Source organism: Chinchilla lanigera, unplaced genomic scaffold, assembly GCF_000276665.1.
Source record: "Chinchilla lanigera isolate Chin_1 unplaced genomic scaffold, ChiLan1.0 scaffold00092, whole genome shotgun sequence".
NCBI lineage: Eukaryota > Metazoa > Chordata > Mammalia > Rodentia > Chinchillidae > Chinchilla > Chinchilla lanigera.
The window spans coordinates 7,350,447-7,367,371 of record NW_004955493.1 but is presented as its reverse complement, the minus strand read 5'-3'; the positions used below and the strand labels follow the sequence as shown (position 1 = coordinate 7,367,371).

Sequence of the window (16,925 nt, the reverse complement as noted above, 5' to 3'; positions counted from 1 at the left end):
TATATAATATGTGAGATATATATATATATAATATATATAATATGTTTTTTAATCCAAGGTCACGCACAGTCTGACTCCTGCATGCATGCTTATAGTTGGCATGATAATTACTAAGGTTTGGGGATCAGAATGATACCAGATTTCTCTCAAAGTGAAAAGGAAAACACAAGGAAACAATGCCTTCACTATTCTGACACAAATGATTGTCAAATTGTAGCAAACCACATTTTTCAACCAAGTGGGATAAAAATATCTTGGACCAGGAATATAGCTCAGCAGCACAAGCGCCTGCCTGGCAAGCGCAAGGTCCTCAGCTCATTTCCGGTACCCGCCCCCCCAAAAAACCCCAACCTTTAGTCATACAAGATATCAACATGTTTTCATCTCATGTACTCTTTCTCAGCAAACTACTGGAGGAAGGGCTGGGGAGGTGGCTGGAAGGTACAGTGCTTGCCTAACGTGCTTGAGGCCCTAGGTTGGCTCTCAAGCACTGCAAAACAAAACAAAGAAACAAAAATTAGTGTAAAATGTTCTCCAAAATGAGAATCAAACTGGGAAAGAGAAAAACCTGAGACCCAGATCACAGGACCTAGCAAAGGAGAGAGATGAAGCAAAGATAATAACTGTACGGCAGGCTCAGAGTGCAACCAGCCCATAATGGAGCTAGAAGCCTTCCAGGAAAGAAGGAACGGAGTGGATTCAGTTGTGTGAAAATTGCTGGGCATGATGGTGCATGCTTACAATCCCAGCCACTCAGCAGGTGAGGCAAGAGGATCAAAAGTTCAAGGCCATCCTGGACAACACAGACCCTCTCAAAAAATTCACCCCCAAAACTCCCCAAAAGTGTGAAAAAATTATATTGGAAGGATAATAGTATAAAAAGAATTAGTGATATTCACATAGAAACCTAGCAATCGATTCCTGGTGCCAAACAAACAACAACAAAAAGAAACCTGGCGAATGAAAACAATAACAAAAAAAAAAAAAAGGAAGCAGCTCAACTAAAAACTATCTTTTATTTTGTTTTGTTTTATTTTGTCTTTTTTTTTTTTGTAGCACAACTCGAACTCAGGACCTTGTGCTTGCCAGACAGGTGCTTGTGCCGCTGAGCTACATCCCCAGCCCTGTTTTGTCTTTTTGATACAGGGTCTCACTATGCAATTCAGGCTGGCCTTGAGTTCACTTTGCAGCCCAGGCTGGTCTCCAACTCACAAAGATCCTCCTGCCTCAGCCTCTCGAGTGCTGGGATTACAGGCATGCACCATCATCCATCATGCCCGTTCCTAAAAACTACCTTGTAGAACATATGAAATGCAATCAAACTATCATATTCAACAATGAATATTCATATAGTTACTAAACCATGAATAACAAAAAAAGTAAATAAATATACTCAAGCTTTCTTCCTGCTCAAAGCTCTTACATAGCTTTCCACAAACTCTCTGACTGTTCCCACCTCTGGTACAGATTACCACCTTTGCCTCACGGCACTCTTTTAACCTCTGAGACTAAGCCGTAACCCAAAATGTTCCCCGCAGGGCTTCTGTGCCGTTCCGCTGTCTGGAAACTCATCCCAGACTGTCTACTCACTGGTTTATTTTCAGTCCTGTCTCAGCTCAAATAAAACCTCTTTTAAAAGGCCCTCTTAGGGGCTGGGGATTTAGCTCAGCGGCAAAGCGCCTGCCTGGCAAGTGCAAGGTCGTGAGTTCGGTTCCCGGTACCGGAGAAAAACCAAAAAAAAATAAAATAAATAAAAGGCCCTCTCAGTAGGTGTGGCAAAATACACCTGTAATCCCAGCACTTGGGAGGCTGAGGCAGGAGGATTAAGACATCAAGGCCAGCCTGGGCTACCTAGGGAGACTCAAAAAGCACAACCAAACCAAAACCAAAAAGGCCTCTCTGACCTCCCAGCCAACATCCAGCTACTCTTCAACTCATCACCCTATTTATTTGCTTCATAGCTCTTAGCCTAATCTGTAATTATCTTGAGAATGTATTCATTAACTTCTTCTTTCTTTCTTTTTTTTTTTTTTTTTTTTGTCTTTTTGAGACAGGGCCTCGATATGCAGTTCAGGCTGGACTTGAGCTCACCTCATAGCCCAGGCTGGTCTCGAACTCGCAAGGATCCTCCTGCCTCAGCCTCCTGAGTGCTGGGATTATAGCGCGCCTGGCTTTATATTAGTAAACTTTAACATTGTCCTCAATATGTGAACTCCAAGATGGGAACTGCAAGATGGGAACGATGTTCAGAATCCCCAGCACCTAGAACAGTACCTGGTCCACAGTTAGTGCTCAGAATATACTTTTGAATGAATGCACACGCAGTGAGCAGATTAGAGAGTAAAGTAGGCACGCGGGGACTTAGTGCCCTCTCTTTCCACACTTTTCTGGCTCTTGGTCACTCCTAGTGGTGGATGCTGGAACCACCACTCTAGTAAGCAAGGTTTTGCAGAAGAAATTGGAGCAGAAGTTGGAGCTTGGGGCCTGCCTCTCTCACAGGTTCATTTGCTGGGCTGGGCTGGGGTGGGCAGTAGGAAAGGGAAAGAAAATGACAGGATGTTTCTCTGGCCGGGTCCTCTTAGCTACTCTAGAAATGGTTCAAGGTTGAGAAGGAGGGAGATACCTAAAACTTGAGGGGAGGGGCAACATGCTGGAGCGGTAGGTAGAGGAGGAAATGCCGCCTTGGGTGGGAAATCAGAATCTCAGGGAATTATAAACAGAGAAGGTGGTGGAGGAAAAGGAAGAGCAGGAAAAGAAAAAAGAAGAGGGGAGTGGGAGTTTAGCCTAGAAAAAAAGGGACAGACAGGAAGGCGAGCTCAAGGTGACCTCGGCAGGTGTGAGCTGCCTCCTTGCTCTCTTCAGGGGGTGGAGAGGCGTCCTTCCTCTGTTAAGGAGCATCTGGGCAGTGCTCTGAGCCTCTGCCTTTTTGGGCGATCTTGCACAAGTGTCCTGGCCCCTCTCGGCCTCAGTTTACTTGTCTGTAAAATAGGTATGGCCACACCCACCTAAGGCAGGGAAGTCACAGAGGGGATCCCAGGAGATGTTACTGTTTATTTGATCCACCGAGTGCCAGGCCCTCTGAGGACACAGAAGCCTGATGCCTTTATTGTCCAAGAGCCTACTCTGGTTCAGGGGGAAGATCTAGGACAAGGACACCCGTCAGCTGAGAATTATGGTGAAAAATGGTAAGAGTCAAGAGAACTAGAATGGATGAAGAGTTAAGAGGCAATATGATTCCCTCTGGGAGGAAACAAGGGAAGGGTTTCCAGAGCAGGCGGCTTTGAAGCCGAGCTCTTCCAGACACATGGAATTCAGGCTTGCATGTGCGGAGGAGGGGAGGGCGTTTCAGCCAGAGGGAACGGGGTAAGCAAAGGCGGGTCGGTGCTGGGGAGCGTCTGGCTGGGTTTCCCCATGTGTATAAAGGGGTAAGGCTGGAAAACTAGATTGAGGAGAGACCTCTGAGGGTGCTGGGGCTCTGAGGCCTGAATGGGGGTAGCTAGAGATTCCCAAAAGCGTCTATTCTGGGTTCTCCTGAAAGTTTTACCAAGAAGAAATATTCTAAATTATAGCAGCACCTTGTTCTCCACCTCCCAGTTCAAAAGCAGTGAGGTCTAGCACCCCACCTTCCCTATGAGCAGAACTGTGCTAGGAATAAATACTATTTTTTTTTCTTTTTTTCTTTTTTTTTGTCTTTTTGAGACAGGATCTTGCTTTGCAGTGCAGGCTGGCCTCGAGCTCACTTTGTAGCCCAGGCCGGTCTCAAACTCACCCTTGATCCTCCTGCCTCAGCCTCCCGAGTGCTGGGATTACAGGAGTGTGTAATCTCCACGTCCGGCTTTGAGTAAATACCTTTCGTCCAGTTGCTCCCAGCACATGAGGAAAGGGTACTTGGAGGTCACGCCCCCCCATTATACACATAGGGATTCTGAGGCTAAGAGAAGCAAAACAGTCTTCCCAAGGGCACTGGTGAGTGGGCGCCCGGTTACCAGTCCCTCAGTGTCCCAGAGCCCTCCGTTGGTTCTGGGACCTCTGCTCAGTCTAGGCTCACCCGCCACCACCTGCTCAAGCCATGGGCCTCTGCCACTTTGTTCTCCAGCTGCTGCCCCCTCTTCCACCCTAGGGCTCCCCCGAGAGCCATACTGGGGCCAGTTACACCAACCTGCTCTAGGCGGGAGTGGCCAGTTTTGAGCAGCAAGAGGATGTGCACCTTTGTGCGGGTTTGCCTGACTCTGTCCACCCGTCCTGCCGTGAAGTATTTATTGGCGTGCCCTGGGGAAACGCCTTTGATTGGAAAAGACCCAATTCCTTGAGCAGACAGGATTAGTAAGAGCAGGAAACAAATGTAAAACAAAAATCAAGACTGAACACAGGAGGCCCCCGATGAAAGCAGAGGCTGGGTTGCCAAGCTGTGCCAACATGCCACTTGCCCGCAGGACAGCACCTGGATGTCCTACAGCAGTGATGGCGAACTTTTTATTTTATTTATTTATTTATTTTTTGTCTTTTTGGGACAGGGTCTCACTGTGCAGTTTAGGCTGGCCATGAGCTCGCTGTAGCCCAGGCAGGCCTTGAACTCGCAACGATCCTCCTGCCTCAGCCTCCTGAGTGCTGGGATTACAGGCATGCGCCACCACGCCCAGCTTTATTTTATTTTTCGTGGGTTTTTTTGGGGGGGATTGTTTTTTTAGATGGGTTTTAGTTTTTGTTTTTGGTGTTGAGGACTGAACCCAGGGTTTCCAGCTTGCTAGGCAAGCGTTCTACCACCGAAGTAAACCCCCAACCCCTTTATTTTATTTTTTGAGACAGGGTCTCACTGCGTAGTTTTGGCTGGCCTTGAACTCACCATGTAGTCCAGGCTGGTCTTGAATTCACAGTGATCTTCCTGTCTCTGCCTCCCGAGTGCTGGGATTACAGGCCTGCACCACCATGCCCAGCAATGGTGAACTTTCTAGAGCTTTCTGTGATACAAACAGTGCACTGCAGCATGTGTGCCAAAGGTTCCCCACTGCCCCTGAGTCATCCTGGACTCAAACCACGTTCATTATCTTCCACCCCAACCTCCGCATCTTCTGTGTCCTCATTTCAGCAGATAGCAAAACTGTTCACCCAGTTACTCAAGCCAGAAGCCTAGGAGTTACTTGGGACCACTTTTTTTCACTCTCCTATTTTTCCATATCTAATCTTCATATGGCCTGGTTCAGTGTTGTTTTTTTGTACGTGTGCGGATGGTACTGGGCTTGAACCTAAGGGCTTCACACTGAGCTACATCCCCAGCCCCTTCTGTTATTTATTTTGGGACAGAGTCTTGCTAAATTGGGTAAGCTGGGCTAAAACTCATTATCCTCCTGCCTCAGCCTGTGCGGAGATTATGGCAATGTGCTACCACGCCCAGCTCCAATAGCTAATTTTCTGCTCTCATTTCATTTTGCAGCATACGAACCAGATATTCACTCATTCTGGAACTGTCCTGTCTTTTTGTGTGTGGGTCGGTGCCTATGTTTATGTGTGGGTGTGTATGCAAGTGTGTATCTGCTCTGGGGATTAAACTCAGTGTCTCTTCTGTGCTAAGCACTGAGTGAGACCCCCCAGCCGCTAGAATTCTTTTTATCTTTACAACAACCCATGTCTTCTTTGCCTTAAGCACTGATTGTTCCTAGAACTCAATGCCTTCCTCTTTTTATGGTGCTAGGGATGAAACTAGGGCCTTACACATTCCCATTGAGTCTTTTCTTTCTTTCTTTCTTTCTTTCTCTGTCTCTCTCTTCTCTTTTTGAGACAGGGTCTCGCTATGTAGTTTAGGCTGGCCTTGAGCTCACTTTGTAGCCCAGGCTGGCCTTGAATTTGCAAGGATCCTCCTGCCTCAGCCTGCCCAGTGCTGGGATTACATGCGTGTGCCAGCATGCCTTGCTTCTCTCTCCCTCTCTTCCTTCTTTTCTTCTTTCTTTCTTTTCTTTCTTTCTTTCTTTCTTTTTTTCTTTCTTTTTTTCTTTTCTTTTCTTTTTTTCTTCCTTTTTGAGACACTCATAGTATGTAGCTCAGGCAGGCCTGAAATTCTCAACAATCCTCTTGCCTCAGCCTCCTGAGTGCTGGGGATCATAAGTATGTGCCACTATGCCCAGCTTCCTTTAACTTTTATGCACCTTAACTGTTACTTTATGAGCCTGGAGGGGTAACACATGCTTGTAATCCCAGTACTGGGGAGGCTAAGGTAGGAGGACAGCCATGAGTTTAGGGTTAGCCTGGGCTACATTGTGAATTCAAGGCCAACCTGAGACTATACAGTGAGACCTTTCCACAAACAAACACACTTTTTCCAAGACAAGTAATAAAAATTCCAACTGTTTTTCCCCTGGTATTGGGAATTGAACCTTTTTGCTCTTGCTGCTTTTACTGTTTTCTACCGCCATGAACTGTTGCCCTCTGCCATGTGCCACTCTGCCTTGGAGCCAGCCAAGTATGGACTGAAACCTCCACAAACTGTGAGCTAAATAAACCTTTCCTTCCTTAATTCTGAGCATCAGGTATTTGGTCTCAGCAAGGAGAGAAAAGTAACCAAGACAGTAAGCAAGCCTGGGGTTCCCATGTGTGGTACCGGGGCTGTGAGAGAAAGCCGTGGGGTGGAGGGAGGGGCAGAGAACAACCTGTAAGAGGCCACATGTGGTCAGGTGTCCTACCTCGCCGGTAGGGAGGGCAATGTACAGATTCCTTTCTTTTTCTTCTTCTTCTTCTTTTTTTTTTTTGTACCGGGAATCGAACTCAGGGCCTTGCACTTGCCAGGCAGGTGCTGTGCCTCTGAGCTATAGCCCTGGCCCCTGATTCCTTTCTTAAGGACAAATTGGGGACCAACTATTTGTAACCACAGGAAACAGCTGGGCTAGGGAGCTAAAGTGGAACATACGTTTTGTTCTGTGTTGTTTTGCTTGTCTTTTTGAGACAGCATCTCGCTGTGTAGTTCAGACTGGACTTGAGCTCACTTTGTAGCCCAGGCTGGTCTCGAACTTGCAACGATCTTCCTGTCTCAGCCTCCTGAGTGCTGGGATTACACTGCCATTTCACTTTGATGCCATCTGCTGTCCAAAAGGGAAGTGATGTGCCGGCGCTCTCCTTGCCATCTGTTCCAGTCTCTTTTGCGAGTCACACTGGTACCTCTCCCTTTAAGAAGTTTGGCCTAGGAAGAAGAATGAAAAGGCAGAGAAGTACAAACACGCTTGAAGCTTGCTCAGATTGGTCCAGTTCGGGCAAGGGGCGGGATATAGCAAAACTCACGTAGGTGATTGGCCTTTCTACTCCCCGAGGCGATTCCTGTGAAGTCCCGCCTCCTGAAGTAACGGAGGACGTCCGTGATTGGTCAGATGCTCAGAGGCGGGCTCCGAGCGCAGCGCGTGTTCGGAGTGGGCGCAGATTGGGGCTCGCGCGGCGGCATGTCCCGCGATGGTGGGGCTGCGCGTGAGGACGCGAGGAGAGAGCCGGGTACCGCTGCCGCCGGCTCGTTCAGGTTCAGCCCGGAGCCCACGCTCGAGGACATGTAAGTAGTTCTCGTCCGGCCTGACGTGTTGTAGGGCGGAGATGGGCCCTTTCCTGTCCAGCTGGGGAGCGCCCCTCCGCGCGCCGGTCCCAGCCGCGCGGCGCCGTCCCGGGAGCCTCCCCCGGCGCCTTCCCGGCGCCTTCCCGGCGCAGCGGGCGAGCAGCGCACGTCCGAAGCCGGGGGAGTCGGGATGCCCCGCGAGCCGTGTTGGCACTTCCCTGCAGCCCAGCCCGGCAGATGCCCGAGCCCCATAGCGCGTCCGCCTAGACGAGGGCGCACTGCGGGCCCTGCCTGAGCCCCGCACCGCCTGTGGATTCGGACTTCCACCGGGATTGTTTCTGTTCCAGCCGACGCCTCCATGCAGAATTTGCTGCTGAACGGGACTGGGACCAGTTCCACCAGCCACGGAATCTCCTGCTGGCCTTGGTGGGGGAAGTGGGAGAGCTGGCGGAGCTCTTGTGAGTAGCGGGAAGGTGTTGCGGGGGAGGGGGCATTTATTTGGTCCTAAGACATTCTTGGATTTAACCTCCCTCCTCACCGCCCGGCTCTGTGCGTGGTGCAGAGGCGGCAGGGTTGATGCACAGCCGCTGGCCCGCCCGTGGGACGCCCAGTCTCGTGGGAGAGCACAGAAGGACAGGGCAGACGCAGGTTAATGAAGGAGTGATCTATAACCCGGCACTCTGGGAGGAGGAGCAAAAGTTTGAGCACAGCCTGTGCACAGACCCTGTCTGCAGAACAAAAAAGAAAGAAGAAAGAGCGATGGCAACCGCTCAGTTTTGGGGCTGAAAAGGTATTCTGTAAAAGACCTGCTTAGCATTCCAGACAGGGACTACTACATTTCCAAAGGTCATAAGGCAAGAAAGGGCAGCTTGAATGTAGGAAGAATCTAACATTCTTTCAGTATCCGCTTCCCAGGGATTTTGTGTGTGTTCTGTTCACTTGTGTATCCCAAGTGCCCTGCACATCATAGGTCGCACACATCTAAAAGACGACCAATAGGGCTGTGGAGGAGAGGGATAGGAGGTGGACCCGGAAAGACATGATGGGGACCGGAAATAAGAGTTTGGACAAATCCCCACCCTCAGGAGGAATCCCAGCACTCAGGAGGCTGAGGCAGGCGGATCGCTGTGAGTTCGAGGCCAGCCTGGGCTACAAAGTGAGCTCAAGGCCAGCCTGAACTGCATAGTGAGACCCTGTCTCAAAAAGACACACACAAAAAAAGTTTGGACAGAAGATGCAGCCAGATGTCAGTGGAAGAAAGATACCTGTGCCTGCAGGGGGCATCGCATCACTGACCCACGGGGGCAGGGGGACCTGAGGAGCGAGAGGCTGGTGTAGACCTGCAGTAGGTGGTAGGGCTCGACTGGGGCAGGCACTGTGGGGATGAAGAAGGGAGGCACAGCGATGTGGGTGAGGGCAGGCTGGACAGCCGCAGGTTAGTGAGCATTAGTGTGTGCCACGTTCTCTAGAATCGAGAGATAAGCCCTTGAATGGGGCGTATGTAGCCCACAGTGCAAGGAGACAGAGAAATAAAGAAAGTAATTTTAAAAGATCTGGAATTGGGACAGGTTTTATGAGGAAAAGAACAGGAAGGGATGAGAGGGAGAATAACAAAAGGAAGGCTTCCTGAGGGTAAGATCTGAGCCCTGATGTGACCCTGGGCGGAGAAGGGAGTAACAGGGCGGAGCGGGCCAGGGGCAGAACAAGGAGTCACCAGGGAAACCTCTGCATTCAGAGGGAGCGGGCGTGCAGAGGCCCTGTCATAGCTGGCCTGGTTGCAAGGCAGGAGAAGTCGCAGTGGCTGTAGGTGGGGGGAGAGATAGCAGTGACAGCAGGGACATGACCCTCACGGCTTCCACGCGGTCCGAGGCAGAGTTTGGTCTGCAGTAGCGGTGGCTTGGGCTGGAGCGAAGTGGAACTGGCTGCAAAGCTTCGCAACAGGACGTGTTCTCTTGGCCGCTCCTTAGCTCAGGCAGAGACCAAGGTCTAGCTGTGGGGTTTCTTCCTTGCCTGGCCTCTCCCTGAGGCCCACATGGCGTGGGTTGACCTCGGAGGAGCTTCCTGGGAGGCGGCATTCACTGCTCCGAGGGCCGAGGTGCTCCTGAGAGAGGTGGCACCTGCGGTCCTAGCTAGTAGCCCTGTGTGCCTTGTGTTCTCCCAGTCAGTGGAAATCTGATGCGGAGCCTGGCCCCCCAGCGTGGCCCCTGAAGGAACGGGCAGCCCTTCAAGAGGAGCTCAGCGATGTCCTCATCTACTTGGTGGCATTAGCAGCCCGCTGCCACGTGGATCTGCCCCAAGCAGTGCTCTCCAAAATGGACACCAACCGGCAGCGTTACCCCGTCCATCTGTCCCGCGGCTCTGCTCGAAAGTACACAGACTTGCCCCGCGGGACCATCTCTGAAGAGCAGGCTTCGGCGCCTGCAGACCTGGCCTGTGAACCCACAAGCCAGGGCACAACCCAGAACACGGGCCCACCGGCTGCAGCTCAGCACGGCAGCTGAAGACCACAGGGCGGCCCTGCTGTGGAACTTGTCTTAGTCCTTTCCTAACGGGTCTTGGGGCTGAGGGCCCCGCTTCCTGATGTCAGGGGCCCGAGAGCTTCCAGAAGATAGTTTCTCCCCCAATAAAAGTTATGGACAACAACTTCTGGATTCTTCCTGGGCGGCCAGGGGCCCCCTGTGGCAACAGGTGCCGCACAGGGTCCTCATACTTTGCTATTGGACCTCCTACCTGCAGGGAGAGCGCCAGTTCTAGCAAATTCCCGATGGGATCTCATCCACATCACTTACCCTTCTGGACCTGTAAAGGGGATTAGAGGCCGTCAGAGTCCAGGCTGAGGCTGGGGTGTACCTCAGGGGTAGAGGGCTTGCCCAGCATGCAGGGAGCTCTGGTTCAATTACTAATAAACAAAACAAAAGAAACACAGCCAGGTGTGGTGGTGCACCTCTGTAATCCCAGCACTTGGGAGGCTGAGGCAGGAGGATTGCTGGGAGTTCAAGGCCAGCCTGGGCTACAAAGTGAGCTCAAGGCCAGCCTGAACTGCATAGTGAGACCCTGTCTCAAAAAGAGAAAAAAAAAAAAACAAGCTCCAGATTCTACAGCCAGGCTGTCTGGGTTCAGATACTTTATATAAACTAGATGAGATATTCATTAGATTACTTCACTCCCTTCCTCTTTGCTTTCATCTTCTTGTGAAATGAAAATAGTAGTACCTGCCTGGAGAACGGTAAGGGTTAAGCTGTGAGCGTGCTCAGGGTGGTGCCTGGCACAGTGAGTGCTACATTAATCGTTACCGTTGGTTTGCCTTTTCAAATCAAAGCTTTGAGGGCCCAGGTTAAGAAATCAGGGTCACAACTCAGAGCCAAGTCTCTGATTTAGAGCAGAACAGGACTTGCTCTCCTCTTAGGCCCCTTGGTGAAAAAGAAAACCACCCCATTCCCCTCGCCTAGGTCAATTTCTTGTTGTAATTAAAAACAGTGTCAAGGTCGGCTATGGTGGCGCACACCTGTAATCCCAGCACTCAGGTGGCTGAGGCAGAAGGGTCGCCTCTGACTTTCCACAACAGACCCTCCAGAAAAGGATGTCTGCATTCACCCACTCTGCATCCTCATCCTCGGAGTGTACCCCACCCTGGCCCTCTGGTAGATGTGCTCGTCCACCTCCCTGTTCATGGCGCACAGAGGACACCAGGGCAGCACCTGGCAGCTGAGCCCTCCTTCAGGAAACGGCTCTGAACTTCCCAGACAAGAAGACACTTCTAGTCTTGGGCACCTGCTCCTGGATATGGTGCCAGACTCCTGACTTTGTGTGTGCTGTTTCCAACCTCCTCCCTGACTTGCCCACTCAGCACATCCAGATTGGGGTGTACCAGCCACCCCAGGCCAGCTTCTCCCCGTCCTGACTCCCTCTACAGTGACGGTGGCTGCAGTCACCCAGGCCAAGTGAGGTCAGCCCACGTCTCGCTCCTCTGGCCAGAGCCCCTCTATTGCTATGAGTTCTCGCTCCTTAACCTCAAATCCCTCTCCTCATCCCTCCAGGGCGCCTTGCTGCCTTAGATGCTTTCACCTGGCTTCCAGGGTCCCTCATGGCCTGTGTTCTGCCAAACCTTTTGTCCCCACACTGTCCCAGGGGATATCTGCAAGCTAAGCAGACCAGCATGAAGTTTTAGGGACTCTCCTTAATTCAATTCCAACTTTGTCTTGACCTTGAGGACCCAGCTTCAAAATTGGACTTGGTGGCACACACCTGCAACCCCAGCCACTGAGGAGGCCTGAGGAGGCTGTGGCAAGTTCAAGCCCTGATCTCAAAGTAAAATAAGGACCAGTCTTATAGCTCAGTGGTGGAGCACTTGTGTAGCATGCAGGAGGCCTAGCTTTAACCCCGAGTGCCACCAAAAAACAAAAACAACTCTTTTTCTGACAAGCATCTCTAATTTTTTTTGTTTTTGTCTTTGAGACAGGGTCTCGCTATGCAGTTCAGGCTGGCCTTGAGCTCACTTTGTAGCCCAGGCTGGTCTCCAACTCACAGCGATCCTCCTGCCTCAGCCTCCTGAGTGCTGGGATTACAGGTGTGCACCACCACGCCCCGCAGCATCTCTAAACTCTTAAGACTGTTCTTGGAGAGTCCTCCTGTAAAACTTCCATCATAGTTGCAACTGACGCTGGATTACAACTACCTGTTACTTGTGCCTTCTGTGCTATTCACTGGTTGTATCTGTATTTGCCATCTACAAGCAGAGATAGGGACGAGTTGTAGTGGAGTATGCCTACAACCCCAGCTACTCAGGAGGCTGAGGCAGGAGGATCGCAAACTCCAGCCCGGCCTATGGAACTTTGTGAGAACCTGTCTGAAAATAAACAATAAAAGCAGGGCTGGAGATGGACTCAGTGCCTCCTGGTTCGATCCCCAGTACTACAACCAGAACAAAAGCATGTTCTGAGGGCGAAGGAAAGTAATATACAGTATTTACATAACAAAGCACTTAAATCTTTAGCACGCTTCTCCACTGTACTGACCTCTGCTCGGGTCCTGCCTGGCTCACTCAGGCTCTGCAGAATGCAGTGCTACTTGCAGGGCCGTGCTGAGGCTACCAGGACATAACCCACGGCCCTGTGTGGGACGATGCGCGCTGGCTGCCTGCCCACTCATCGCGCCTGGAGACCACCCCAGCCTCCCTCCTCTCCCCAGCCACCTCACTCAAAGGCACGGGCGGGGGAGGATAATACTTTATTCACTAACACGGGCCAAAGAGGTGTAGCCAGGGAGGTGGGCACGGTTTCCAGGGACCCCAGGAGGCCACTCTTCTGCCTCCCAGGCCCGGAGCAGCCAAGCCTGACATCCCAGCCCAGGTGAGGGGGCGGGGGAGGAGCCATCGGGTGAACGCAACCAGGCTGATTCCCGATGCGCCCCTCTCCGGCCTCCCCAGCCTGACGCTCCCATCACCACCGCGGCTCAGCTGCCCTCGCACTCTGGGCAGCGCTCGGTGGCCGTGGCGCCCGCGGGCAGCTTGAAGTCCCGGCCGCAGCCCGCGCAGATATACAGGCGGCGCCGCATGTGCGCGCGGCGGTGGCGGATGAAGTGCGAGCTGAGCCGGAAGCGGCGGCCGCACTCCGTGCACGGGTAGGGCCGCTCGCCCGTGTGCGTGCGCGCGTGCTCCGCCAGGTTGGAGCGGTGGCCGAAGCGCCGGCCGCACACCGCGCAGCGGTGCGGCTTCTCGCCGGTGTGCACGCGCCGGTGCTTGGCCAGCGCCGAGCTCTGCGCGAAGCGCGTGCCACAGTCGGCGCACGCGTACGGCCGCTCGCCCGTGTGCGTGCGCGCGTGCTCCGCCAGGGCCGAGCTCTGCGCGAAGCGCGTGCCACAGTCGGCGCACGCGTACGGCCGCTCGCCCGTGTGCGTGCGTCGGTGGCGCGCCAGGCACGAGCTCCCGCCGAAGGCGCGGCCGCAGTCCGGGCACGCGTACGGCTTCTCGCCCGTGTGCACGCGCAGGTGCTGCGCGTAGTTGGAGCTCTGCGCGAAGCGCCGGCCGCAGTGCGCGCACGCGTACGGCTTCTCGCCCGTGTGACGCCGTCGGTGCTGCCGCAGGTTCGAGGCGGCGGAGAAGCGTTTGTCGCACTCGGGGCACTCGTAGGGCCGCTCGCCCGTGTGCGTGCGGCCGTGCTTGGTCAGCGCCGACTTCTGCGAGAAGCGCCGGCCGCACTCCGTGCACGCGAAGGGCCGCTCGCCCGTGTGCGTGCGCGCGTGCTTGGACAGCGTGGAGCGGCGCGCGAAGGCGCGGCCGCAGTCGGGGCACGCGTGGGGGCGCGCCGGGTCGGCGGACGACGCCGGCTTCTCGCCGGGGACCTGCAGGGAGAAGGGCGACACGTCAGCCCTGCCCGAGAGGCCAGAGACCCGGTCTCAACACGCCACATCCTTGAGCTTCCGTTTCCATCCGTGAAACAGGAAAGGCGGCATGCCTGCCTCAGGTCGGTTGTGCCGCTTACGTGGAATAATACAAGGAAGGTGCATAGCGAATGTCTCCTGGTATTCTACTTATATTCACCAAATACAGGGCACGTGCAAGGTTCAGCATTAACTAAAATACACTTTTAAAAATTCTGTCTTGCGGGACACGGTGGCGCACGCCTGTGATCCCAGCACTCGGGAGGCTGTGGCAGGAGGACTGCCGCAAGTTCAAGGCCAGCATGAACTGCATAGTAAAACCCAGTCTCAAAAAGAAAAAAAAAAAGAAAAGAAAACCACCAAACGACACACACACAGTAAAATTTTATCTTAAGGGGAAAAGGGTAAGGATTGGAAGATTGGAGGAATGCTGCACAGGTAAATAGGGTTGTCCAGGCACCTTACTGATAGGGTAACGGAAGGGGGACAGGTGGAGGGGACTGCTTAGCTTCAGGTGGGCCACAATAAAGCACTTTGGTTTGTAACATAACCGAGAAGGGACGCCATCAGGAGGATGTCTAAGGTTTTGAGCAGGTAAGGAACTAGTTCACTCATACTTAAAAGGCTCCCTAAGGCAAATGGGGTTGAGAAGCCGGTGCAGGAGGGGAGAGGGCAGAAGCAGGAGCTCAGTGAGGACTCTACCCTAGTTACCTGGCAAAAGGAGATCGTGGCTTAGATTCAGAAAATGGAAGAAGTGGCCTGGTCTGGTACCCTTATCTTCCAGTTTGAGACCACAGACTTCATACCAGCTTACAGGATATAAGGAAAGAGGGTAAGAATGACTAAGGCTTTTAGACTTAGCGACTGCAAAGCTGGCGAGCTGTTTATACAGAGGTGAGGATGGAGACAGGAGCATGTTGGAAAGTAACATCTGGGGCTGGGTCCCCAGTTCTTGACATATCTGGAGCTTAGGACAGAGGCCAGGGCTGCAGATGTTGAGAAACTGTCAGCCTTGAGATGGTTTTTAAAGCCTTCAGACTCGGGGAGAGCCCCAGGATAGGGCAGAGAGAACCTGGGACAGCAAGATGAGGTGCAGCCAGTGCAAGAAGAGCCAAGACCCTGTCCAGGCTCTTTAAAAACCTTCTCAGAGCCAGCTGTGGTGGCGCAAGCTTGTAATACCAATACGGGAGGCTGAGGCAGGGGGATCGGTTTGTGTTCTAGTCAGTTTGGGCCACATAGTGAGTTCAGGGCCAGCCTGAACTTCATAGTTAGACCCTGCCTCAAAAAAAAATTTTTTTTTAATTAAAAATAAAGACCTTGGGGCCAGGGATATAGCTCAGTGGCACAGCACCTGCCTGGCAAGTGCAAGGTCTGAGTTTGATTCCTAGTAGCAAAAGAACAAAACAAAACAAACCACCAAACTTTTTTTTTTTTTTGCCTTGAGACAGGGTTTTGCTATGCAATTCAGGCTGGCCTTGAACTCAGTTTTTTTTTTTTTTTTCTTTTTTTTCTGGTACCAGGAATCAAACTCTCGACCTTGCGCTTGCCAGGTAGGTGCTTATGCCGCTGAGCTAGATCCCCAACCCCCTCAGTTTGTAGCCCAGGCTGGTCTTAAACTAGCAGCAATTCTTCTGCCTCAGCCTCCCACGAAGTGCTGGGATTACAGGTGTGTGCCACCATGCCTAGTTTGGATTTTTTTTTTTTGTAAAAGACTTTCAGCCTTTCAGGTTTTTTGTAAAAACTCTTATCATTTTTTAAACTGTGAAGCTATACGTTATTATAAGGCCTGAACTGAAAATATTTGAAAATGAGACAATTTTATGAAGTTTGCTAATACCAGAAAAAGGAAAGAGAACTTTGTGTGGTTTGTTGTGTTGAGATAGGGTCTTGCTTTGGTGCAGGTTGGCCTCGAACTCCAGGCAATCCTACATCAGCCTCCTGAGTGCTGGGATTACAGGCGTACAACACCGTGCCCACAGAAAGAAAGCTTTGTAAGAGCCAAGTGGAAGGAAAACATTTTGTATTACAGGGGAATACTGAGGGCACACTGCTCCCCACTTGGACAAGAGAATGCTCATCCTCAGCAAACTGGTGTTGAATATCTACTGTGAAGCAAGCAATTAAGAACACTAATTCAAGGGGCTGGGGATTTAGTTCAGTGGCACAGCGCCTGTCTGGCAAGCGCAAGGTCATGAGTTCGATTCCCAGTACTGGAAAAAAAAAGAACACTAATTCAACCAGGCATGGTGCTGCTCACCTAAATCCCAGCTTCTCAGGAGGCTGAGGCAGGAGGATTACAAGTTCAAGCCCAGCCTTGGCAGTTTAGTCAGACTGTCTCAGAATAAAATTTAAAAGGGTTAAGGATGTAGCTCAGTGGTAGAATGCTTGCGGCCCTAGGTTCAATCCTGAGTAACAAGGGGAAAAAGATTAATTCATGATCAAAGGAAATGCCTGCCACATACTAAGGACAAGGCAGTATTAACTTTTTCCAACATTCAATCTATCGCTATCCTCAGTTTTTAAAATGAGAAAATAATTTAAGAAAGGGTAGATGGAGCTGGGCACAGAGGTAACTCACCTGTAATCCCAGCACTCAGGAGGGTGAGGCAGGGGGATCACTGCAAGTTCAAGATCAGCCTGCGCTATAAAGTGAGCTCAAGGCCAGCCTGAACTGCATAGTGAGACCCTGTCTCAAAAAGACAAAAAAGTAAATAAAATAAAATAAAATAAAATCCTTTGTCAAAGCCAGGCATGGTGCCATACACCTGTTATCCCAGCACTTGGGGAGACTGAGGTAGAGGATAACTGAAAGTTCAAGGTCAGCCTGGGCTACATAGTGAGACTGTCTCAAAAAGAAAACAAAAAAATCCTTTGTCAAGAGAATGGCTTTTGCCTGGCAAGCACAAGGTTGTGAGTTTGATTCCGGGTTAAAAGAGAGAGAGAAGGGGAGAAAGGCTTTAAACTCAAAATGGAAAACAGGTCAGCCGGGCTTGGTGGTGCATGCCTGTAATCCCGGCACTCA

General features: G+C 51.7%; 2 protein-coding genes across 2 annotated transcripts in view; one reads left to right on the top strand and one right to left on the bottom strand.

Annotated features, from left to right (window-relative positions):
* Nucleotides 1–7,337: 7,337 nt before the first annotated feature.
* Dctpp1 (dCTP pyrophosphatase 1) lies at nucleotides 7,338–10,168 on the top strand. Its single transcript, XM_005405348.2, has 3 exons — nucleotides 7,338–7,525; nucleotides 7,873–7,983; nucleotides 9,687–10,168. The coding sequence occupies exons 1-3, from the start codon at nucleotides 7,353–7,355 to the stop codon at nucleotides 10,024–10,026; spliced, it is 624 nt and encodes a 207-aa protein (XP_005405405.1). The 5' UTR covers nucleotides 7,338–7,352; the 3' UTR covers nucleotides 10,027–10,168.
* A 2,566-nt stretch (nucleotides 10,169–12,734) lies between these two features.
* Nucleotides 12,735–16,925, bottom strand: part of Znf771 (zinc finger protein 771) — a 12,344-nt gene continuing 8,153 nt past the window's right edge. The window contains exons 3-4 of the mRNA XM_005405258.2: nucleotides 13,358–13,864; nucleotides 12,735–13,279 (exon numbers count right to left, since the gene is read on the bottom strand). Coding sequence (XP_005405315.1) covers nucleotides 12,977–13,279; nucleotides 13,358–13,864 — 810 coding nt within the window. The 3' untranslated portion in view covers nucleotides 12,735–12,976. The remainder of the gene's footprint in view (nucleotides 13,280–13,357; nucleotides 13,865–16,925) is intronic.

Excerpts from the sequence above, each read along its gene's own strand:
- Dctpp1 (XM_005405348.2), top strand. The coding sequence starts at position 7,353 with ATGCTCAGAGGCGGGCTCCGAGCGCAGCGCGTGTTCGGAGTGGGCGCA. Across the intron at positions 7,526-7,872 it reads GAGCCCACGCTCGAGGACAT|CCGACGCCTCCATGCAGAAT; the intron begins GTAAGTAGTTCT and ends TTTCTGTTCCAG. Across the intron at positions 7,984-9,686 it reads GGAGAGCTGGCGGAGCTCTT|TCAGTGGAAATCTGATGCGG; the intron begins GTGAGTAGCGGG and ends GTGTTCTCCCAG.